The 26,509-nt window shown below is 36.5% G+C and overlaps 1 protein-coding gene across 1 annotated transcript in view; it reads right to left on the reverse strand.

Moving 5' to 3' along the window:
• ANO3 (anoctamin 3) overlaps nucleotides 1–26,509 on the reverse strand; it is a 258,575-nt gene that overhangs the window by 122,032 nt on the left and 110,034 nt on the right. The window contains exon 5 of the mRNA XM_029915555.1: nucleotides 7,924–8,082. Within this exon, the coding sequence (XP_029771415.1) occupies nucleotides 7,924–8,082 (159 nt within the window). The remainder of the gene's footprint in view (nucleotides 1–7,923; nucleotides 8,083–26,509) is intronic.

The following is a 26,509-nucleotide window of genomic DNA, read 5'->3' on the forward strand; positions in this document are numbered from 1 at the left end:
TTTTAATAATTGCCATTCTTTGTGTCTATTTAGGGTTTCCCTATTCCCCCGAGAATATTGCCCATTTTTATCTTAGTTCTCACTTATCCTCAGAATGTGGCATATTTTTATAGTTACTTCATTAATGCTCCTTGAATGAAGAAAGAAATTGCTCAAGCCACAATCCCAAGTTATCCTTGAGATCTACTTTTCTTTTCCTGTCATAACCAAACCACTGAGTATCTAAATTTTAACTTCCATATTTATCAAATCTACTCTTTTCTCTCCCTCTCTAATGCCAGTCATGATGTCTGTACCTCCAATATTGCTCTTCAAATCTATGCTCTTTTCACCAACTCAAGGTATTTTCTTAGAAAACAAATATGGTCATGATCCTGCCCCACTTAAAATTATTCAATATTTTCCCATTTTCTTAAGAAAATTATCAGAAGTCTTCTACTACTACAAGTAATTATTTAGCCCTCAGCATTCTTCCCAAGTTCCAAGTTACCTAGGCTCCTTCCATTCTGATATTGAAAAATGCCAGTGTCCTTCTTCTCACTACCATCATGATATTCGATTGATTCTGTTATGATGGGACTCACCACTAATAGATTAAGAGATCCCTAGGTGATTATAATGTTCTGTCAGTGCTTAAAATCATATCTAGCCCTTTAATTCAACTTATTTTAAGTACAACTCATCTTCAAACCTCAATTCAAATTTTATTTCTTCAACTTCACTTATGGTCTTCCCTCATTCTCCAGACTAGATCACTGCCCTTGATATAAATCATTCTAACATCATCTACTTGTCTTTAAGGTCACTTATCACAGTTTGAAATTATGAAAAATATCTTCTTAAGGAGAATTTTAGACATTGTATCCATAAATAGATATTGAAAGTATTTCAATAATAATAGCTTTATTAGGCAAAGCCATTTATGGTAATATCCTTAGCTATGCAAATATTGGTCAAGAGTAAAGAGTGTAATAAGATTTTTTTTTTAATTTGCAGCACTTTCCCTTGCTTGGTTAGGCAGAGTTACTTTGAGAGTTTTGGATTAAATGTCATAGTGCTTTTAGACCCTTTTTGGAAGGAAGACATACAAATCCCCAATTCTGTTTCAAAACAATTAATATCTATTCTGGAGAACTAGAGTAGCCTTAACACTTTCCACTGTCAGGAAGCAAAAAGTCATTTACCTTAGTACGGAGGTAAATGGGAAGAAAAAGGAAGCAGAAGCTGATAACTTGTGCTCAGCGCAATGGCTTCAGTTTGTGGAGATGGTGAATTTCAATGAAATGTGCAGATGAGACTGAATATACTCCCTGATCATCTATGTGTCACGATACTTTATTGAATCATGGGAACTAAATCCCAGCCTATAAATATGAACTGAAAGAGCTGCAATTGTGGGACCCAGAATTAAAAAAAAAGTCAGTCCAGCAACAACAGTACACTTAGAAACACTGTGCTGCTGAGAGCCAATCTAGACCAAACAAAAAGAAAAAAAAAAAAAAAACATCTTTTGGCAGTGACTAAAGAGTGAGAGCTCAAGGGTGAATGGACTTCCCTTTAAAAGCAGAACAGGACTCCTTTTGGATAAATAACATCCTGTCTTATTCCTAAGAAAAAAGTGGAAGAACAAGGGAGAGGAAGACTAAAAAGAAAATCTGGACTTTCTGCCCAGAAAACTAGGTGGAGACTGAGCCAAGTCATACCTCTTTTATAATTACACAGTTGCCACAACTGACTCACATGGAGATTGTAAGTTCAGTGAAGCCAGGGACAAGGTCTACTTTACTTATTGGGTCCCCAGAAGCTTGGATAGTACCTGTCACAATTATTTGCTGAAGTGATAAATAATTGGAGATCTGTGAGCAAAATAACTATCAATGTTGTAATAGAATGTATGTATAAATTGCTCTGGGAATGGATGAGGAAATGATTAATTGTTTGTATGGAGGAGAAATCACAGGGAAATAAAATCTTATTACAAGACTGAGTTCATAAGACTTTGGAAATAAGTACCTCCTGATTGAATTAGTCTGGTGGTATGGATATTTTGCATTAAAATTCCCAGAAGAGACAAAAAAAGAAAACAGAACTAAAGGAATCAATGGAAATTGAGACCAGAATTCAACTTGCCCAATTTTGTAACATTAGGCAGTGTGTGAATAAATTCTTACCTGGTAAAGAGTCAAGGCACTGTACTGTTATTTTATATATATTAAAAATTGTTAATAAGTATGTCAGTTCTCTAGATCCATCTCAAGTTATAGTTCTGTATTTCCTAATGTGTTCCTTAGAAGGCTAATCATAGAAGCAGTCTTGTGGAAAAAAAGAGTGGGGGCTCCAATGTCATATCTAAGTACCAGTGAGCATTCTATTCCATAATACTTATTAGCAAGTTATTTATATATTTAATGAAAGAAATCATCCAAAGTTTTTCACTTTGTCTGTCTCAGTTTTTAGAAAAGTAGTTAAATCCCACTTGTAATAAATTAGGAGCCCCTCAAATATGTAATTGAAATTTTTCTCTGGATAACAAAATGGTTGACTAAATCCCCAAGCTGTAATAGTATATACCTAGTAAAAAAGAAATGAGTTGCATCTAAATATAATGGCAATTTGTGGATGGAACTTGAGGGTGTTATGCTAAGTGAAATAAATCAGTCAGAGAAGGACAGATACCATATGTTTTCACTTATAAGAGGAACAGGAGAAACTTAACAGAGGACCATTGGGGAGGGAAAGGGGAAAAAATAGTTGCGGAGAGGGATGGAGGCAAACTATGAGAGACTTGAATACTGAGATCAAATTGAGGGCTGATGGAGGTGGGGGAGAGGGGAAGGGAGTGATGGGTATGGAGGAGGGCATTTGTTGGGCTGAGCACTGGTTATATGGAAACCAAGATGACAATAAACTATAAAAGAAAAAAAAAGAAAAATACCTTAATAAATAAAAATAAATAAATATAATGGCAACTTAAGATATTCATAATATATTGTTAAATAACAGAATTGAGTAGTAGAATATAATGCATATCATGACTAATTTTTTCTTAAAAATATGCATTTTTGTACATATCTAGAAAATATACTGAGGGGCACCCAGCAAAAAAAAAATATTAACAACGCCACAAAAAAAATAAAAGGATATGATTTGGGAGATAGTAGATGTGAATTTTGACTCCTTATTTTGCATGTTTTTTACTTTCAATTTTTCACATTAACATGTTTTCATTCTGTTACATAATAAATATGTATTTAATATGTATTTTTTAAGACCTTAGAGGTTTAACTAAAATAGCAGGAGTTTTTTTTTTTTTTTGATAATAGGAGTATGAAAGATATGTTTTACCTCCTTTTTATTTTCCTTTTTTTTCCTAGGAGCATTAATAGTTTTATTGTTTCACCAGAAAAGTACAACATTCTTTAAAGAACACTTAAGAAAAGCATTCAAGGAAAGAAAAAAGTGTCAGGGATAAAGAAGAGCATCACATAATGATAAAGGAGCCAATTCTCCAAGAAGACATAACAATCTTTGCCATGTATGCACCAAATAAGAAGGCCAGACTATGCGAGGCAAAACCTGATGGAACTTCAAGTAGAGACAAATGAATTACTATCACAGTTGGAGACTTCAACACTCCTCTATCAGAAATAGACGATCCAACAGGCAGAAGACCAGTAAGGAAATAGTTGAACTCAATAACACCATCAATCAACTGGGTGTAACTGAGATCTATAAATTCCTTTATCCAACAGCAGGAGAATGCACATTTTTCTCAAACTCACATGACCATTCAAGAAGATGGATTTTACTCTGTGCCATAAAACCCATCTTAACAAATTTAAAAGGTTAGAAATCATACAGTGTCTGCTCTCAGACACAGTGGAATTAAGCTAGAAACCAACAACAGAAAGATAACTGAAAAATCCCCAAATATATACAGATTAAATGACATGCTTACAAATGACACATAGGACAAATACAAAAGCTCCAGAGAAGGGAAAAATATTTTTCTACTACATGAAAATAAAAACACAATTTATCAAAGTTTAAACTATTTAAACTTTAAATATAGTGAAAGCTGTAATTAGGGGTAAATTTATAGCATTGACTGCATATATTATTAAAGAAGAAAGGTTTAAAATCAATCATCTAAGTTTCCATTTTAAGAAACTAGAAAAAGAAATCAAATTATATACAAAGTAAGAAGAAGAAAAAAAGAGTATAATATAACAAATCTTGCCAACAATATCTCAATAAAATAGAATTTTTGCATAAGCCAATAAAATTGAAAACAGAAAAAACTGATGGAATATTTGGTTCTTTGACTAGATCAGTAAATCAATAAGCCTCTAGTCAGACTACTAAGAAGAATAGAGAGAAGACACAAATTATCAATATCAGAAATGAAAGACGGGACTGTGCTATAACTAAAAGGTTAATAAAGGGATACTATGGCTAACTCTATGCTCACATTTGATAACCCAGATGAAATGGGTAAATTTCCTTAAAGACATAATCTGCCAAAGGTCACATACAAACAGTATACAACCTAAATAGATGTATATCTATTTAATAAACTGAATCATTAACTAGTAACTTTCCCAAACAGAAAGCATGAGGCTCTGAAGAGTACATTGATGGTTTCTACCTAACATTTAAGGGGGAAAAATGTGCCAATTTTCTACAGTCTTTTTCAGAGTATAGAGGTAGAGGGGAAACTTCCTAACTCATTCCATGAGCCCAGCACCATTCCCAAATCATACAAAGGCACTCCAAGAAAAAAACCAAACAAACAAAAACTACAGGCTAATATCTTTCATGAACATATATGCAAAATTTTTCAAAAAAATATTAGGAAATAGAACCCAATAATGTATAAAAAGAATTATACCCACAACCAATTGGGTCTATCCTATGTATGCAAAGTTGGTTCAACATTTGAAGATCAATTAATGTGATCCATCGCATCAACGGGCAGAAAAGCAAAAATCATATGATCATATTAATAGATGCAAAAAAGCATTGAGAAAATCTAACACCCATTAATTATAAAAATTTTAAGTAAATTAGGAATAGAGAGGAACTTCCTCAACTTGATACAGAATATTTACAAAACACCTACAGCTAACATACTTAGTGGTGAGAAACTAGATGCTTAGTAGGAAAGCACCTGTTCATTGCTCCTCTTCAACAACATACTGGCAGTACTAGCAATTACAGTATGGTATAAAAAGGAAAAGAAAGGTACACAGATAGGGGAGGAATAAATAAAACTATTTCATTTGCAGATGTCATAATCTTCATGTAAAAATCTCAAACAAATCAACAATAACAATAATTACAAATCCTGGAACTAATAAGCAACTACAACAGGGATTTTAAGATAAAAGGTTAATATAAAAAGCCAGATGCTTTCTTTCAGCCACGAACAGTGGAATTTGAAATTTAAAAAATACAATACCATTTACAGTAGCACCACAAAGATCTAACCACTTAGGTATAAGCCCAAGAAAACACATACAAGAACTATATGAGGACAATTACACAACTGTATTTAACAAGATCAAAGAAGAGGTAAATAAGTGGGGAAATAGTTCATTAAGGAAGATTTAATATTTTCCAGATGCCAGTTATTCTCAACTTGACCTATAGATTTAATGCAAGGTCAATCACAATTTCAGTCAGTTACTTTGTGGATATTGACAAAGTTTATTTGGAAAGAGAGAGAAAAAAAGACCCCAGATACCCAACAAAATATTGAAGGAGCAGAATAAATTTGAAGGACTGACACTACTTGACTTCAAGACCTACTATAAAGCTACAATAGTGGTCTTAGTGAATAAATAGACAAGTAGATATGCAACTGAACAGTGAGCCTAGAAACAGACCCACATAAACATCGTGATTTATGAAAGTCAAAGGTCAAACAATGGAACAAAAACATTTTTTAAATACATGGTGCTGGAACAATTGGACATCTACATGCAAAAAATAAGTAACTACATATGGGCATAGACCTTACACCCTTCCTAAAAATTAGTAAAAAATGGATCATGGACCTAAATGTAAATGTAAAATTATGTAACTCTTAAAAGACAACCTAGGGGAAAACTTACATGACCTTAGGTATGGTGATACTTTTTTTTAATGTTTATTTATTTTTAAGATAGGGAGACAGAGTGCAAGCAGGGGAGGGGCAGAAAGAGACGGAGACACAGAATCTGAAGCAGGCTCCAGGCTCTGACCTGTTGGCACAAAGCCAGATGCGGGGCTCAAACTTAAGAAAAACAAAATCATGACCTGAGCCAAAGTCAGATGATTAACTGACTGAGCCACCAGGCACCCCTGTTGATGCTTTTTTAAAATGTAACATCAAAAGTAGAGTCCATTAAAAAAATAATTAATGATATGGACATGGTTAAAATTAAAAACTTCCACTCTGAAAGATAATGTCAAAGGAAATAATAAAACAAGTAAAAAACTAGAGAAAATATTCACAAAAGACACATCTGATAAAGAACTGCTATTTCAAAATATACAAAGAACTCTTAAAACTCAACAATAAGAAAACAAACAACTCAATTAAAAAATAAGCTAAAGGTCTTGACACCTCACCAAACAGGATATACAGATGGCAAATAAGCATATGAAGAGATGCTCTACTTCATACATCATCAGGAACATGCAAATAAAAAATGAGCTACACTAGACGCCTGTTAGAATAGCCAATATCCAGAATACTGACAACAGCAAGTGCTAGTGAGGAACTGGACAGTAGGAGCTCTCCTTTGTTGCTGGTGGAAATGCAAAACGTATAGCCATTTGGGAAGACATTATGAAGGCTTCTTACAAAAATGAATATACTTTTAGCATATGATCCAGCAATCCACTCCTTGGTATTTACCCAAAAAGCTGAAAACTCTGTCCACGCACAAACCTGCATGAGAATATTTAAAGCAGCTTTATTCATAATTGTCAAAACTCGGAAGCAACAGAGATGTCCTTCTGCAGGTGAATGAATAAACAAACTATGGTATATGTAAACAATGGAATATTACTCAGCAATAAAATGAACTTATCTATAAAGCCATGAAAAGACATGGAGGAACCTTTAAGTGCATACTACTCAGGGAAAGACACCAAGTCTGAAAGGCTCCGAGCTGTACAATTACACTATATGACATTCTGGAAAAGGTAAAATTACGGAGACAGTAAAATGAGCTGATGGTGGCACAGAGATGTACAGGCAGAACACACAGTATTTTTAGGGCAGTAAAAATATGTTTCATGATACCATAGGGTGGGTACATGTTACATTTGCCCAAACCCACATAATGTACAACATCAAGAGTAAAATGAATGGTAATAAGGAGTCTCTGTAGGTTCATCAATTGTAACAAATGCACCACTCTGGTGGGAGATGTTGATAATGGGAGATAGTGTGTGGGGGCAGGAGCTCTATGGGAAATCTCTGTACCTTCCTCTCAATTTTTCTGTGATCCTAAAACTGCCCGAAAAAAATAAACTCCAAAAAAAAAATAAAAGCATTAAAAAAAAAAAAGGATTGAGAAGCAAATCATTCATTCCAATATTGAAACCCAGACAACAGCTTGGCATCTTTTTAACATTTTTCTTTTCATAGGGCTTTTTATACTTTATATAGGTATAGTCATTCCTTTTTCAATTTTTAAAACTATAAAAACAGTTATGCCATTTGAAAAATATTTAAATTTACGGAAATGTATAAGTAAAAAAAGAATACATATCTAAGTGGGATTGTACATATGTATTTCTTTTACATTTGGGAGAAAATAACTATACATTTTATAAAGCCATGTGCTATCCATTTCCCATACTAAAACATACAAGATTATATATCTTCAGCGTATTATACCACACAACTAGTGTTATTAAAGCACCTACCTCTTTTTCCAACATCAGGCCTTCTGCTCTGAGGTTCTTTTCAAATGTGTTTCTTTTGTCATATTGTATATTTGACTTTCTATACACCAGGATGTAATCAATCCGTTTTTTGCCATCTTTGAATAGAAGTCCACTGGATGCTATGTAATTCATGTCATTCTGCAAATAAAGCAACGATTGTTAATAGTGTAGATTAGACAAGCACATTGTTTTGGTTTTGGTCACTTTGCTTTGGACACTGGTATTCCAATAGCAAAAATGTGTTTTTACATTCCAGTTATGAGACATGGAAAGTTGACTAAGGAAAGTCTTCAGTCTGTAGCATAAGACAAGCTAGCAAGCGATGTTCCAGAATTTGAAATTAGGCAGTCTGATATCAAACCCTGGGTTCTCTGATGCTGGCATCAAAATGCATATAGTAAGTTTTATTTATCAAGGCCCTGTAAAAATAATATCAGCTAGAATGTGCTGAGTATTTATTCAACATAAGTGCCTTACATGTTTGATTTTATTTACACTTATAACTCCCATTGCAAAAATTAAGACACTAAGGTTTAACATAAGTATGGAAGCCACCATAATTTCAATATTAAATAATATTCAGAATAGATATAATTATCTAAAGCTCTGTTCAACAACACTAAAGCGAACAATAATGCCTGAGCTGCTTGCTCCAAGATATTTGTCCAGTGGATATAAAACTGTGATCCAACTAAGAAAACTTACTTATCAATCAATTGCTCATCAATACTGCTATATGGCCCTCATCTTGCTGTGCCCATCCACTCAAGCTATTTTTTATATACTGGCAATTTTCCACCAAATTCTTGCCTTGCAAGATGGACCTTGCATGATAGTCGAGACACCTGTGTGATCCTCCACATTATAAATCACAGCATTTAACTACTCTCAAGACCCTTCAAGTCCTTCCACTCTTACCCTACTTCCCCCAGTCAACTTTTCCTTAGCACTTACTAACTCCTAATATGTGACATGACACAAAACCATTCATTAATGATCTTTTGTTTACTGTCTGCCTTATCAAGGATTGTTTACTGCTTTGTCTCTGACTATTCCAGACATCTCTTTTCAAGTCAGATACATAGTAGGCATCAATAAATATTTGTGGGAAGAAGAAAGGAAGGCAATATCCATAATCCTTTGTGTCCAGGTAAGGCTGATCTCAAGAATAGAAAGCCAAGAAGGGATCATATTGACATTTCTCCTCCTCTCGCCTCCAGTATTTATAGCAAATAAATTAAAACATGCTAAGATAATCACAAAATAACAGCAGAACTGCATAGCCATGGTGTGCCCTTTGTTTTATACCTATGACCCCACTGCCTCCAGACATCTTCATAGTAATTTCAACAACAACTGGACTAAAATAAAATCAGATACAAATTTCCTTCTTCATTTTATTTTGCATAAAGTATATCACCCTCTCTGGTTCATTATTTAAGTTTTTTTTAATGTTTATTTTGAGAGAGATGGAGAGAGAGAGAACAGCAGGGAGGAGCAGAGAGGGAGGGAGAGACAGAACATCCCAAAGAGTCTCTGCGCTGTCAGCAGCCTTGAACTAATGAACTGTGAGACCATGACCTGAGCCAAAATCAAGAGTCAGACGTTTAACTGACCGAGCCACCCAGGTGGCCCTCAGTTCATTATTAAATGTCTTCTGAGTTTTATGATATTAATAACATATTTAATCCTAGGTGAAGGCAAGAGTTCTTCAGTGAGAAGACCCAGAAGTAAATGATGGGTTGGTAGGAAAAGTATGAGGAGATAAGATAGTATTTGATCAATTTTATGTGCTTTTCATATTTCAAGAGAAGCACAGACTGAAAGTGGAACTCTGATAGTTATTGTTCCCTACTGTTCTAAGTCTAAGCAAAATAAATGCCAATGTCTCAGAGAGAAACAGCTGCTTTACTAAAAAAGCACCATTTTTTTAATAATAAGTGGCCTTAGGCATTATTCACACCTTTTTTTTTGTTTCTGAGTAAATGTGTTCACAATCAAACTATATTAACTAGAATTCTAATTTATTGTTGAATTATTCTATGAATTCTAAATTATTAGATGTTCTACCAGGGAAAATGAAAAATAGTTATCAAAATGGTAATACAGAAGCATGGAGAGACTTGGAAATATCTCCTGAATTATGTTTATATAAACATTGTATAGGCTTAACATAATCTTAAGGTTATGAGTTTGTATTTTATTTTGCTATGTATATGGAACCCATTAACCAAGATGCTGATTAACCCATGGTCAGACCTCTCGCTTAAATGCAGAACTGACAGGAAATTTATCACAGATCATTGTGTCTATCACCAAAAGAACAACTTCTTTAATTGTTTGATAACATAGGCGTTGTCAGAACATGAAATCGAGACTCCTCTCTTAAGTTATCTGGAATAGTGAAATGCTTTCTTTCCAATTATGATGCCGAATGCATTTAATTTAGAAACAGAATCTTTATGTTTATTATTCCCAAAAGGCAGAATAAAACTAGTTTTGCTCAGAGAGGCTGAGATGCTGAGCGTCTATCAGGTACCTTATCCTTCAACAGTGTTGAAAACAACTTAATTATATAATGCATTGCAAACTGTAAAGCTCAGGTACTTTCAGCAAAGCTGGTCTTCTGAAGAGTATCCAAAAAATATGCATGGTATGGCCAATGTGGAGAAAGGACCCTTTACAAAGGTTTTAGCCCATTTGTAATACAGCAATAGAAGTCTGCCTATTTGCATGAAAACACATTTTTTAGTATCTTTCAAATAAAATTTTGGTAGGAACTGCTTGTTTGTGGCATGCATATATTTTCCAGTATTTATTCTTTTCAATCTAACAAGCACTTATTGAACGCCTACTGTGTGCTATGTACTGTGTTAAACTTGAGGGTTAAAAATAAGAGGACACAGAAGAATTTTACGAATTTTATCCTATCTATGGAGTAGGAGGCACTTAAATGTTTAGTTACAATGTTATCTAATATGTGCAGGGACAGAGGCCTCAGCTACAGAGGTGCAGATTGTCCGGGTGTACCAGAGGCAGACTGATTAACAGGTGCCAGTAGCCACTAAGAGTCCTCTTGTCTTGGGGAGTTTACCTGCCTCTGTCAGGCAGATACAAAATCAGGTCAGTTTATTAATCTGTAAGTGATTGCTGACTGATTACATGTTAACCCTACATTTGAGTTAGTACACTGCAGTATGACACACTGGTTAAGGTATTGATTTCTGCATAAGAGAGACTGGTGTTTTTAATTAACTGCTTTCTTAGGCATGTTGCTTAATCTCACTGTTCAGCTTCAATTCCCACAGCTTTTAAGTGAATATAATATTATCAACATTATAAGATTATTGTTATGAATAAATGAAATAATGCACAGATAGCAGTCTCAACGTCTGACTTTTTCAGATTAAAAAAAAGTCAGCTATTATCACAAAAAACAAGATAAAATATGTGTGCTCCCTCTCTTTCTTTCTCAAAAAACAATGAAATTTATTTATGCTTTCTACTAATGATGGGTATTTGGGCTATCTATTTCCAGTATTGCCTATTTTTAATAAACATTCATGTGTATATCTTGCAATACGTGTGTGCATACATTTCTACAAGTATGTACCTAGGAGAAAATCGCTTATTCCCAGGAAACGTTTGTTTTCAGCCATAGCAGTACGCCAATCTTAACTCAGAATGAAAGCTGTTGTATAGAGGCTCTAACTCAATTTATAGTGTCTTTAAAAAAATCTTTATTTATTTTTGAGAGAGAGAGAGACAGAGTGCAAGTGGGGGAGGCACAGAGAGAGAGGGAGACATAGAATTCAAAGTGGGCTCCAGGCTCTGAGCTGTCAGCACAGAGCCTGACACAGGGGTCAAACTCATGAAGTGTGAGATCCTGACCTGAGCTTAAGTTGGATGCTGAACCAACTGAGCGCCCCAGGCGTCCCTAATTTCTGGGGTATTTTAAGATTTCATGGAACATGTCTCTGTATAGATGGACTCTTCTTGATTACGGAGTCCTGGTCTAGGCTTTAAAAATTGACTTATTTTGCTATACTCTCTGGCATGAAAGAGTATAGTGTGCATGGGAGTCAAAACCTGCTCCCACTCGGAATAGTCTTTTTATCCAAATTCTGCTAATCAGAATGCAATCAGTTATTGCCATGTCCTTTTACTGGCTATTTCTGTTTCTGTTTGGATTTAGAGAGAGAAGCAAGGGTGAGGCAAGGCAGTGGAAGCAGGCAGGACTCATCTTGCTCACGGGATTGTCATTGTTGAGAAGGACAGTGGATGCTTAGTTTCCTTGGCTCTGTGGCTCCTGCAGTCCAATGTGGAGGGCCAGTGATGGGCCAGGTTAGCCCCATTCTCCACTGTCATTTGGGAGCCCGTCAGGCTGGCTTCAGTTTTTAAGGCCAAGTGTCTGCTTCATGCTTGTGTTTAATCTTTTCTTACCAAATCTTCAAATAATGAAAATCTTTTTCATTAGGTTTCAACAGTGGTGTTTGTTTTTGAACTTCTGTATCTATTTTTGGCAATCATTGATAGAAAATTGGAAAATGACAGTCTAGATGTCAATAGTCTGATGCCATATTTTACTCAGAAGTTCTGGCTTTACCCTCCTTAATTAGAGAAAAATCCAAATAGCTAAGTATGTAACTACATTTTATTTCAGAGTTAAAGCCATTGCTCACAATAGCTCTTGTTGTTGACCCTACATATGATACAGAAAAGATTTTAATATTTTTTTTTCATTTCAAGACAAATGAGAAAAAGTTTTGTCAAGAAAGTCACATACTTACAACAATGAAAGCAATCTCTGTTAAACTAACTGTAGGTTAGCACTCTAGGTCAGAACAAATCCTGCATGTAGGTAGAAATTTACTAAGTGCTGCTGAGTTAATACAAATTGTGGCTTTTCTGTCAGAGAAATTTTCCATTTTAAAATAATACTTAACAGGAGAAGAATGTTTTAATTTTCTAAGTGTCCGTAGGAATAAAAAAGTATATTAATATATATATTTTAATGTACTCCGCTTAACTTAAAATATGTCAGAAATGTAATTACTATGCAAATTTTCCTATGCAAATTATCTTTAATTAGGAGTCATAGGAATAGCAAAAAAATCAGACTTCAGTGCTATACAGGTGTGGCCTTCGCTGTGGATAAGAACTTGGCCAGGCTTATTGCCTCCTTAACAGAATGTCAACCCTACTGCTAGTCCACATTGTGTATAGAAATACAAAGATTCTCAGGGCACCTGGGTGGCTCAGTCAGTTAAGCATCAGACTTCAGCTCAGGTCATGATCTCACGGTTCATGAGTTTGAGCCCTGTGTTGGGCTCTGTGCTGACAGCTCAAAGTCTGGAGCCTGCTTCAGATTCTGTGTCTCCTCTCTCTCTCTGTGTCTGCCTCCCCCTCTCAAAAGTAAATAAACATTAAAATATAGTTTAAAAAAAGAAATACAAATATTCTCTTGAAGAGTGACTCTGGAGTACTCTTACCAGATGGTACATTGTATTCTAGCTCCTAATACATCTTGTAGAGAAAATTGCTATTTAAAAAAATAATAACTAATAAATTAGTATTTAAAGAAATAACACTAACATGGGCTAAGCAGAAATGAAGCACTCTTCTACACACTTCGCATATATTTACGCATTTTCATGCTCATAAAAACTGAGAGATAAGTACTTTTCCCCCAATTTATCAGATGTTGAAACTGAGGCAGATGGAAAGGTCTTGTGGTAGCCAAAGAGCAAATTATACCATCTGAGGTTCCCGTAGCGATTCCCTTCATCTCCCTTTTACTTGACACTAAGTGGGCGTGTAAACTGGGTGGCTCTGTGTAACCCCCAGATGCAGGAAGGAGGTTCGGAGAAGCAGGGCAGGACCTCTTTTCTCTAATGCTTATGCTTCTTGGGAATACAGGGAAGGAAGTAAACCGCTGCCCCTTACCCTGACCTAGAGGCAGGCCCACATGGATTCTGCAGCCTCACCTGCCCACAGGATATGTAACAGGTGGGACAAAGCTGTTTGCTCCTTTTAGCTTCCAAATGACACACATATAAACAACAGAAAGTAAACAATAACAAAACACACTACAGACATTCCAGATCATACTCCAATCCCAACCTAGGTCTACTTCTTGAATTTCACTCTTCCAGGAAGACTTTTAGGGAAAGAGAGACACTTGGGAATGGGTAGGACTACAGATGCCTGTTCTTCCTATTGCGTGGTGATTTCATAGCATCCAAAGTTTGGTGATTTGTTTTTAAACCATAGAAAGTTTTTTTCAGCTTCAAAGATGACTGCATTGCCGAGTGAAGGAAGCAGATTTTAAAAGTCTACATACTATACGATTCTGACTAATGGCATTTTGGAAAAGGCAAGACTATGAAGACAGTAAAAAATCAGTGGCTGACAAGGATAGGGGAGAGAGGTAGGAGAGGGAGAGCACGGAGGATTTTCAGGGCACTGAAACTGCTCTAACTGATACCATAATGATGGATACATGTCATTATACACTTGTCCTAATGCACAGAATGTACAGCACCAAGAATGAACCCTGATGTAAGCTATGGACTTTGGGTGATTATGATGTGTTAATGCAGGTTCATAAACTCTAAGAAATGTACCGCTCTGGTGGGGGATGTTGATAATGGGAGCTAAATGGGGGCAGGGCTCTGTGGGAAATCTGTGACCTGCTCATTTTCCTGTGAACCTACAACTGCTCTAAAAAGTAAAGTATTATTAGAAGTTTTTTTAAAAGACTAAGTTAAGTGTCATAAACATTACAACCTACGGTGTATCTCTTACTGTCACTTTCCTAGTTAAACGCGCATGTTAGGGAGGAGAGAGAAATCTTCAAATCACAGAAGGTCCCTCAAATAAAGCCAAAGGGCTCTATTTCTTTTCATTCAGCTATGTAATGTATTTGTATTTATTTGTATAAAGCATGTATTGTATATCTACCATGTGATAGGAATGCTTGCGGTCTGAGAATATGGTAAGAAACAAAGCAGAATGAGATTGTATCCCATAAGGCAGGCACAGTAAACAAATGAATACAAGATGAAAGTAATAAAAGTAAGGTGCAAAAAAAGTTTGGTGCCTTGGGAGAACATCATTAAAGGCTGCTTTAGATTATTAAAAGAGAAGCAAGCCCTTTCCTTTTAGTGAATAAAAAGAAAAATGGGATTTGCAGATAGGGCAAAAAGGTTCAAGTTCTAGATGGCAGTCAAATTTCTTTTCCTCTAACGGGGAAAAATATCAATAGTTCACATGGTCGTTGTGCAGTAAAAATTAAGTATGGCGATGTGCACAAGAAATATGGTCTCTCGTCCATTTTAACATCCTGTCATTGAACGTACACATAGGGCACAATAAATGCATGTTAAATGCAATGATTCATAAATGACAGGAGTAAAATTTATGTAAAATATTACAGACATGTTGGAGCACCTGGGTGGCTTAGTCAGTTAGGCATCCGACTCCTGAATTTTGTTCAGATATCTCACAGTTTGTGAGATCAAGCCCTGCATCAGGCTTTGAGCTGACAGTGTGGAGCCTGCATTCTCTCTCTTCCTTTCTCTCTGACCCTCCCCTCATTCTCTCTCACCCAAATGCTCTCTCTGCCAAAATAAACATTAAAATGAATAAAATTTTAAAAAATATTAGACATGCTTATTACTATTATTATGTGATATTATTAAGTAGGAATATAGAGGAGAGAGACAAAATTGTATAGAGGATTCTTCTGTGTAACTGGGAAGTATGGAAAAAAGCTTTTTTTTTTTTTTTTTTTTTAGAAAAACATAGCTTCTTAAAGAGACTCATGACATTAGGTCATTGTAATTTTTATCAAACTAAATACTTGGAATTGTGCGGATAGAGCATCTTGTTGGCTTAATTCTTATTGAATTGATTCAATTAATGTTTCTCATTTATGCAAAAATAATCAACTCAAAACTTTGAATCTGTTTCAGTCCATCAGACAGAGTATACTGTTGATTATATTTCCCTGGCCTGCTGGCAAGCACCTACCATGTATTTTAGTTAGATGAAGAATTTCCAGTTTGCTTCATTAATGGTGCACCAGACATTCACTGATGAGGCTGTATTTTAATGTACCAGAACACCATATTTTATATATTAGTTATCTATTGCTGCATAAACTTACTGTAAAAGTGTCTGGGTGGCTCAGTCTGTTAAGTGTCTGGCTCTTGATATTGGCTCAGGTCATGACTTCCTAGTTCATGACATCAAGCCCTGCTTCATGCTCTGTGTTGACAGTGTGAATCCTACTTGGGTTTTTCTCTCTCTCTCTGCCCTTTCCCCACTTGTTCTCTTTCTCTCTCTCAAAATAATTTTTTTTTCCAAATTAGTTAACATACAGAGTAGCCTTGGCTTCAGGAATAGAACCCAGTGATTCATCTCTTAGATACGTCACCCAACCCAGCACTCATTCTAAAAAGTGCCCTTCTTAATCCCATCACTTATTTAGACAAAGAAACACCCAGTGACACGTAAAATGGTATGCACTATGGTTACCATAATCAAAGACTTTTAAACTATAAAACTCCAATTTTAGTCATGGTCACTAAGCTACATACCTCTTCAGTCAACTACACGTGTGCCTACATTATTATTTTTAAAAAATGAAATATGGTAAGAAATAACCTTATCAGAGATATTAAACTGAGCATATTTGATCATTGGTGGTTCAGAAGGAATTCTATGAGGTGACTTTAAAGAAAACCACAGGCTCAAAATGGCATTACTTAGGTTAAGGTCCCAAGTTAGTAAACCAAGACTTATTACCTAATTAACTACTATTTCACCCACCCCAGGAATTAACCTTTAACCAGTTAATATGAGGAATTCCTGGTCAACACTAGGCAATATTGATAGACTCCTTTCATTCCCCTTGGAAGGGTGACCTTGCCTAAAATAGTGGATTCTTTTTTTTATTTAATGTTTTTTATTTATTTTTGAGAGACAGAGAGAGGCAGCACAAGCAGGGGAAAGTCAGAGAGAGAGGGAGATACAGAATCCAAAGCAGGCTCCAGGCTCTGAGCTATCTGTCAGCACAGAGCCTGATGTGGGGCTCAAACACACAAACTGTGAGATCATGACCTGAGCCGAAGCTGGACACTTAACTGGCTGAGCCAACCAGGTGCCCCAACAGTGGATTCTTTGTCAATAATTTTCCTTTTTTCTGTTCTGTCTCTACCTTTAAAAACCTTTCCTTTTCCATAGCCTTCTGAAGCTCCCCTCTGTACTTGCCACAGAGGATGCTACCGAGTTCATGAATAGGTAAATAAAGTCAATTAGAGCTTCAGACTGTATATGGTTGAATATTTGTTATATAACACAGGTCTCAGGGGGCATCATTAGAAACAAATGATCACCTCAGAGCTCACATGCTGAAGAGATGCGAACACTGTCAAGTCTCATATCAGCCACCCACTACCACGTAACCCATAAACTCTACTTAAATCCAGACTGAAGTTATTTTGCACTTCTGCCAGCAATCAATGGGGAATTCAAAAACAAAAGCAAAGACCTCTTAAGAATTTACTGCAAGTTTGAGAAATGAAGATTTTTAGACTAAAAGATCAAATTTTATTTTATTATTATCATTTATTTTTTTGAGAGAGAGAGTCACAAGAGGAATGAGAGTTGAGGAAGGGCAGAGAGAGAGAGAGAGAGAGAGAAAATCTTAAGCAGGCTCCATACCCAGTGTGGAGCCGATGTGGGCTCAATCTCAGGACCTGGAGATCATGACCTGAACTGAAATCAAGAGTTGGATGTTTCACTGACTGAGCCACTCAGACACCCCAAGATTAAACTTTAAATGTAAAACAAAATCAAATGCCGTTTTATTGTAAAGGAGTTTGAGGATATTAACTTTATAAAGGGTTTGAAAAAAATCAGTTACAATCAATGCATTGCTTCCTATCATGAATGCCATATTCTTCCTTACAAAGATCTCAAAACAAAACAAAAAAAAGTATTCATAATACAGGGGTGCTTGATGATTTCCAACATGTGTTTAGGGAAGTGATTTAAAATACTGGTGCAAACTATCCTCAAATTCGTATGGAACCACAAAAGACCCCGAATAGCCAAAGTTATATTGAAGAAGAAAACCAAAACGGGAGGCATCAAAATCCCAGACTTTAGCCTCTACTACAAAACTGTCATAATCAAGACAGTATGGTATTGGCACAAAAACAGACACATGGACCAATGGAATAGAATAGAGAACCCAGAACTGGGCCCACAAATGTACGGCCAATTGTTTTTTGACAAAGCAGGAAAGAGTATGCGATGGAAAAAAGACTCCCTCTTTAGCAGGTGGTGTTGGGAGAACTGGACAGCAACATGTAGAAGAATGAAACTAGACCACTTTCGTACACCGTACACAAAAATTAACTCAAAATGGCTGAAGGACCTGAATGTGAGACAGGAAACCATCAAAACCCTCGAGGAGAAAGTAGGAAAAAACCTCCTAAATCTCCACGGCAGCAATCTCCTACTCGACACATCCCCAAAGGCGAGGGAAATGAAAGCAAAACTGAACTCTTGGGACTTCATCAAGATAAAATTCTGGTGATCTCACGAGCCCAATGGAAATATTCCTTAAAATGCTGCATTATTTCTAGTATGGCGGATCAAACTTTCCCACAAAAACAAGCAAACATGCAAAGCAAAAATCTTAAAAAGTATCAGAGAATTCACAAGGTAGTGAGGGATTGCTGGCTCAAGTTCAGAACAGAGTAGAAATGAGAACTGGAGAGGTAAGCTGCATACCTGGGCACTTAGTCACGACTACCCTCAAGGACATGTTGGTTGGCTTTTGTATTAGCACTTTCCTGTGTGCAGTTGCCAGAGGTACAAAGGTGAATAAACCAAACAGCCTAATTTGTCCAAGATAATTTTAGGATGTGTCAGTAGTAAATGTACCTGAAATATTAAAATATTCCCTTCTTTTGGCTCTGGATTCATAACAGATAAAAGACATAACAGATGCCTAAAAAGAATGGGAAACTCAACACAGGGAAGTCCAATTATACAAGAGCAGGTTGAATTCACTTGCAGTTTTACAAATGCAAAATAAAAGTCAAGTGAAAATACAGCACGAGGTAACAAATCTCTCTGAACCATGGGAGTGGCCCAGAACATTACCCTGGTCAAAGGCTACTGTTTCACTTGAATATTTAACTTGAAATGGCAGACCTTCTGATCGGGGTATCAAATTTTCCGGCACTGAATAAATGTTTAGTATCATCATTAGTGTCCTTGACCATACGTGGAAATTAGGAAAACCTACAAATGCTCTGAAGGAAACTATTCTAAATTATTCAGTGTTCATCATTAATTACATACATTAAGAAGGCAGAGGATAAAATCGTCCATAACCTTCATACCTAGGTGGATTTGCTCTAATGAGAAATGTATTGGTTCCTGCAGAATAGATGAAATTTGTATTCTATACATTTGCAGAAAATTATTTTTCATGACCTAGCAGTCCATTGTTTCTCTTTTCTTCTCCTTAAAAGCTCTATCAATAAGACAAGGATCTCTTGAGACCCAACAAGTAGGAGACACATAATCAGACAACTAATTTTGCTAACATCACAAAGCAGATGGCCTTATCACATTGGCTACAAATAATCAAATGAGTTAAAAATAAATCAGGTCATGTTGGAAACTTTAAGAAGTTGGCAGCGAAAATATATCATCGAATATTAATGCCTGTTTTATACCATCAGCTTAGTTCTTTCCAGTTTCAGAGTTACTCTTGCTGCTATAAGTTAGATATTTAGAAGGAGATAGAGAGAAAGATGAACTCTCTGATGTCCCCATGAGTGTCACTTAAGATTATGTATGGACTTGGCTATTTGTACTTGTATAGACGTCTCTAATGTTGGTAGTTTAGTTTCTTAGGCCGTAGAAGGACAGATCAAGACAAAACTAGCAGTTTTTAATCCCTCCCTGGTAATAGGCAGTATTTTGAGAAAAATACACATACTTAAATATTCGTACAATTATGCATACAATTTCAGAGAGTTTGTGGATGCCCTGGGCTCATGTGTGAGCACCCTTAGAGCTCTAGGACACCAGGCTGAGAACTTCTGGACCAGACAGTCTAAGAATCCTCCCAGTTCTAGGGACACCTGCCTCTGTAAACGAAACTCTCTTGGTAGACCTTGATAGAAACAAGTTGGATCTCTTAGAGCAAAGTTCCCAAGCACTTTGGAAACCCTATAGCTAATCTAACAATGCAGTCATATGAATTTATTTTAAAAATGAACAATGAGTGAAGGTATGCAACATTTCCTTTCCCCCTACTAATCTTTCCTTTTTGGAGATTATGAAAAAAACTAATGCACAACAATGGCCCATGTTTGAAATGGGGATCACTGAAGACATTCATATTTCTTTAATTTTCGAAGATAGTATGACTTACAGTTGGAGCACCAGAGATGAAGACCCACTTTTGCTCTTTATCGCATGTCACTGTCCCACAAAAACTCCATTAAGGTTTAAGCATCTTTATTCCTAAAATGGTAATAATAAAGTGGTCTATTTATTTTTCTAAAGATTGTGAAGATGGTGGCCAAAGTGTATAAAGTAAGTAGTAAGAGGACCAGACTCCTTAGTTTCTGGATGAATGGCAACTGTCATCTGAGAAGTGATTAGACAAGATACAATATGGCTTTGCTTCTCAAACATTAATCATGTATCTCTATTTTTGGAAAGAACCACAGACAATGCATTTAAATGTTTTCTTTAGATTGTATTTTTCTTTAAAAATAGCCTTTGCCGAAATAATATTAACCTAAAATAAATAAATTGAATGTGCTGGTTATGTTTTTTTTCCCAAAATTAAAATAAAGCCATATGTATTAAAAATGTTCAAGTCATTGTGATGGAGTTTAAAAATAATTTTAGAGGCACCTGGGTGGCTCAGTCAGTTAAGCATCTGGCTCTTGATTTTGGCTCAGGTCATGATCTCATGGTTCCTGAGTTAGAGCCCCGCATAGGGCTCTGTGCTGACAAAGAGGAGCTTCCTTGAGATTCTCTCCCTATCCTCTCTTTTGCCCCCCCCATTCACTGCCTGTTTCTCCCCAAAATAAATAGATAAACATTTAAAAAATTATTTTAAAAACCATACTTTGGCAAACATGTTGCTATAACAAGCCACTAATGCTTTGCTTAAATTAGATCAAATCTGGATTTCTTATTTTCGTTGGCCAAAAGCAAGACTTGAGAAAAGGTGGTTTGAGTTTTGATGGTGGAAAGGGAAGAAGGGAATGCTTTGAGGAAAAGAGGTGGCAGTGTCTTGGGTATCTGACATTCAGCCTGGGATTTACCCCACTGAGGACTGGGGCCATGGAGTAGAAAGACAGGAGGCCAGGACAGAGACACATGAATTTTAAAGACTGACATTACTGATCTCAGGTCCAGAGTTGGGTTAACTTGTGTCATTCCTACCATGTAAAAGTTACATCTCTATTCAGTGGCTGCAGTATTCTAAGTCTGGCAAAAAGTAATAGGTAATTTATCATTTAAAAAATAGAAGTAATAACATAAGGCAGGAGTGATCAGGACATTAGCTTGGGAAGCAGAAAAATTAGCTATCTATTGCTGATTTACTGATGCAAATATTTTGTACTGCACCCCTTGTTTGTTTATTTACTTATTTTGAGAGAGAGCACAAGTAGCATCTAAGAAGGGGCAGAGAGGGAGAGAGAGAGAGCAAGAGAATCCCAAGCAGGCTCCTTGATGTCAGCACTGACCTCAACATGGGGCTTGATCTCATGAACTGAACCTTGAAATCATGACCTGAGCTGAAATGAAGAGTCTGACCACTAATCAACTGAACCACTTAGGTACCCCTAATGCGATTGTAATTTCCTGAAGGATCTGGAAAGCCATTAAATCACTGCTTATCTTTTATCCAATATTACCTCTGGAACTGCTCTTCCAGCATGTTCCTGTATAGACAGTAAACAGATATGTCAATAAATGATTATAGAAATAAGTGACATCTCATTAAAACTCAAAAGGTGCAACTTTCACTAACCTACAAAGTGCATGCTTGCTCTCTCTCTCATGCGCGCGCACACACACACACACACACACACAAACACACACACCCCTAACGTACCTAACAACTACTCTGAGCTACATGTGGTAGAAACAAAGACACATCTATCATTCAACAAATCTCTTTTTAGCTCCAACTCAGCCCCAGACACTTGTTGAAGTGACAGGGGATAGAGAGGTGAACAGCAATCAGATAAATGAAATGAGCCGTAAAGGGAAGTCCCATTCCAGTTTGAACAAAAAACATTATTAATCACTTATGATGTGATGCAAATTGTGCCTTTTTCTTTATCTCAGGTGTTTTCTTCCATCTAATGGAGGCAGACAGATCTGGATTTGAATTCTGATTTTGCCTCGTACATCTATATGGACTTAGATTTTAGTAAACTTTGTACTCACTGATTTCCTCATTCTTAAAGTAGTAGAAAAATATTCCCTACCATATAGAGTCAGATACTCTCTAACAAGTGTGAAGTTAGTGTTCTTATGTCCTGGTTACTATTTTAGGCATGTGTGAAAAACAGTAAACAAGACAGACACACCCTACAGTCCAACCATGTAAGCAAGTATGAACTTACTGCCGTAGTCATCAAATGATGAAACTGAATGAGCGTCAGGCTGAGGAATGCATGTGCTTTAACAACAACAACAAAAAATAAAAAATAAAACAAACAAACAAAAAAAACAAATGGCAGACGTTAAACGACCAAGTGGCTACCTGGTAAAATAATGAGAATTTTCAATTATGTGTTTAGAAAGATAACTAATTGCTACTGCAGAAGTTAAATAAAGGAAGTTATGGTACCAATCAGGGCTAATCAAAGGTAGTCTTACTCAACACTTAGGTTCTCCTAATCATATAACACACAGGGAAAATGACTTTAGACATGAAAAAAAAAACCAAACCTTAAAAACCCAAAACTATAAACATGAAGAGAAAAAATCCAAATCAGATGGTGTCATCACTATTTAGGCAAAAGCATCTATGAACACTCACTCTAGAAGCGACATAGAAGAGCTGAGGCAGAGCCAGAGGTGGATACACTTCAGATCCCTGACTCGTTGATGAGACACCAAGGCTTAGTCTCATTCTAGTGTCTCCAGAAGAACTCAAGTGTATCAAACTCCATTTTAACTCTGGATACCTAAGCTATCCATATGCCATGGCCCACAGTCAACATATATTTGCTTATCCATACTCAAATGAGGAATAACAAACAGAGGAGCCCTTGTCCTTCTATGGCTGATTTAAAGACATTGCTTGGCTTCACATTTTACAAGCGATAGTTAAAATATATATATATGAAGCTGTACTTATGAACAAATTAAATATACTTAGCCTAAGTTACCACTTAGCAGATAATGTATAGGTAGTTAAATGTTTTGTCTTTGAATTTTTACATATTTTCTTGTTTTTAAAATTTTTTTAAATGTTTTTATTTATTTCTGATAGAGAGAGACAGCATGAGCAGGGGAGGGTCAGAGAGACGGGGAAACACAGGATCCAAAGACAGGCTCCAGGCTCCGAGCTGTCAGCACAGAGCCCAACGCAGGGCTCGAATCCACGAACTGTGAGATCATGACCTGAGCTGAAGCCAGACACTTAATGGACTGAGTCACCCAGGCGCCCCTATATTGCTTGTTTTTAAGAAAACTGAATAACAGTATAAACTTTAGAGCAAGGCTGCTCTCAGTCTGGTGCTATTGGGTAGAAGGGAGGAGTGGAAATGGAGATGGGGACTCCATGTGAAGGGTAGTTAAAATTCACCTGCTTTCCACCTACGTGTGGAGAGGACATGAATGAGCTGTGTCTAAAAGCAGAATTTCTCATGGCTATGTGTACATAGCCTAAAAAAATAAAGCAAAGGAAGAACAAAAAAATTATGTTTCCTTATGTTTGGGACTTCTTATGGATTCCTGGTAACGAGGCCCTGTGACACCCCGCCTCCACTTTCTGAATCACCCATTGTTACATTGACATCTTCCCTTCTTCAGAGCCAGCCTGCAAATTTAGGAGCTGATTTTAAAACTTTCAGGAATTTTGAGAATTAGCACATTAGTAACTTAAATAGACCAAGGTGGGAATTGGTAAATGCTTTTTGTTTCTTGAAGCCATTTACCACTACTGCTTATTTATCTCAATGCACAAAGACACAGAACACATCTTTGTTGTTTTACAACTGTTTATGTGGTGCTTAGTTTAGTGTCTGCTCTACAGTGAATGCATACAAGCTAGATAAATCAGGCAGGAGAGTTATCCCATGCTCGCTGGCTCTCTCAAAAAGAAACATTTACATTCAGTAAGTCCCTTCAAAATCTATATATGACCCTTAAAATCATAACTACTCAGCCTCGTAAAAGTCTCCAATTTGTTTAGTGTCTCTATTCTATTTCCACAATTCCCTTATGAAAGGAGGAGATGCACAGGAATAAATTATACATAGGAAGGAAGGCAGAGTAAAGCATCAATTTTATTTTATTTTTTTTTAATTTTTAATGTTTACTTATTTTGAGAGAGAGAGAGCAAGTGAGCACAAGCAGGAGAGGAGCAGAGACACACACACACACACACACACACACACACACACACACACACAGAATCTGAGGAAAGTTCCAGGCTCTAAGCAGTTAGCACAGAGCCTGACGTGGGTCTTGAACGCATAACTGCAGGACCATGACCTAAGCCAAAATCAGACACTTAAATGACTGACCCACCTAGACGCCCTAAAACATTACTTTTATAATAGTCTCCTCCAGGAGCTCCGCCCCCTTCAAGGCAGGACATCTCCAGTGGGGCGACAGAGCTGCTCAGAGCACATGAGTTTAAATAGGATAAATACTCTATTTTCTGAGCAGAATTTTGGGGAGCTATAGGTTTGAAGTTGGTTTTTGGCATCCTGCTATTAAAACCCACCAGGGCTGTAGGGATAAAGAATGCAACGGTTTGGGGTTAAAAGATTGTTGTGATTCATTTCTTGGAGACTTTGGAAGCCCAAGAATTGTATGTCACCAGAGTCCTTGCAAATCAGGGTGAGGTCTTCAGGGCAGTGGAAACTGCATTAAGTAAAGGCAAATGAGGAACACACAACATTAGAGGTGATTCTTAATAACAGTGTTCAATAAATGTTATCCAGTGCTACTTTTTCCACTAAAAGCCTCCCCTCTTATCTGCCTGTTTTGACCCAGTACCAATTTAAGACCCTATCAAACAAAGATGACAGATTCCAAAGTCCAGCTTCTACGAGAGTGGTAGCTTCTTTAATCTTTGTCTCTTTCCCAGGATGGCAGATGGCTGCCTTACATCCACTAATAAAAACACTTTACTCGAATGTCAACAATGCCAGTCTATCTGCTAAATTCTAAGATCTTACATCAAGATGAGAAATTCCTTGAAGGCAGTGTCTCGCATTTCCCCTTGTTACTAAAGAAAAAACTGCTTACCTAAGAAGGACCAGGATGAAAATTCACATCTATAAACACATAAACATTTAGAAATGTTCAGCACTTGAAATGCTCTGGGAAGCATTTGTAGTTCTTGAAAATATTGCTTTCCAAAGCAGTGGCATCATAAAGGACAACATAAACACAGTTATAGATAATGGCAATCCTGAGACCTCTAGTTAGGAATCCTGAAGTCATTCTCTTTCACTGTTTAATACCTCTTGCATTTTTAAAAATAAATTTCCTAAAAAAATATTTGCCTTATCGATGTACACATTTTTAATTTAAAAAGACAATGTTAACTATATTTTAGTTAATATAATGGAACTCAACTATATGGATACATGAATCACCCTTACACAGATATGAAAACAGCTGAAGTCTGATAATTTCTAAGTAGGATGTCTTCTTAGATACATATATAAAACATCTGTATTGATCTTACTTCCAAGTGAGAAAATAAAAAAGACCAGATTTATAAGTCTTTAACAAAATCAATTCCAAGTGACAAGCATAATCTCCAGAAGATTCCATGATCCAAGAACTGGGGGAAGAGAACTGAACATATTTTGATCATATATCATCTACATATAGATAGATAGATAGATAGATAGGTAGATAGATCTTTTAAATATATTTCTTGGGTTTTGTTTGCCTTTTAAAAGTTTCTCAGAGAAGGGACGCCTGGGTGGCTCAGTCAGTTAAGCGTCCAACTTCGGCTCAGGTCTTGATCTCATGGGTTTGTGAGCTCTAGCCCCGCGTCAGGCTCCATGCTGACCGCTCAGAGCCTGGAGCCTGCTTCAGATTCTGGGTCTCCCTCACTTTCTGCCCCTCCCCTGCTTGCACTCTGTCTCTCTCTGTTTAGCTATCTCTCTCAAAAACATTAAAAATTTTTTAAAAAGTTTCTCAGGGAAACAATAGATTCCTATTTTGTTTACAGGACTTCTTACACCTCTTTGCCCTCTCAAATTCATATAACCCATTTTTTCAGATGCCTTATTTCCTTCTCTACCTT

This window comes from Suricata suricatta, chromosome 11 (assembly GCF_006229205.1).
Source record: "Suricata suricatta isolate VVHF042 chromosome 11, meerkat_22Aug2017_6uvM2_HiC, whole genome shotgun sequence".
Lineage (NCBI taxonomy): Eukaryota > Metazoa > Chordata > Mammalia > Carnivora > Herpestidae > Suricata > Suricata suricatta.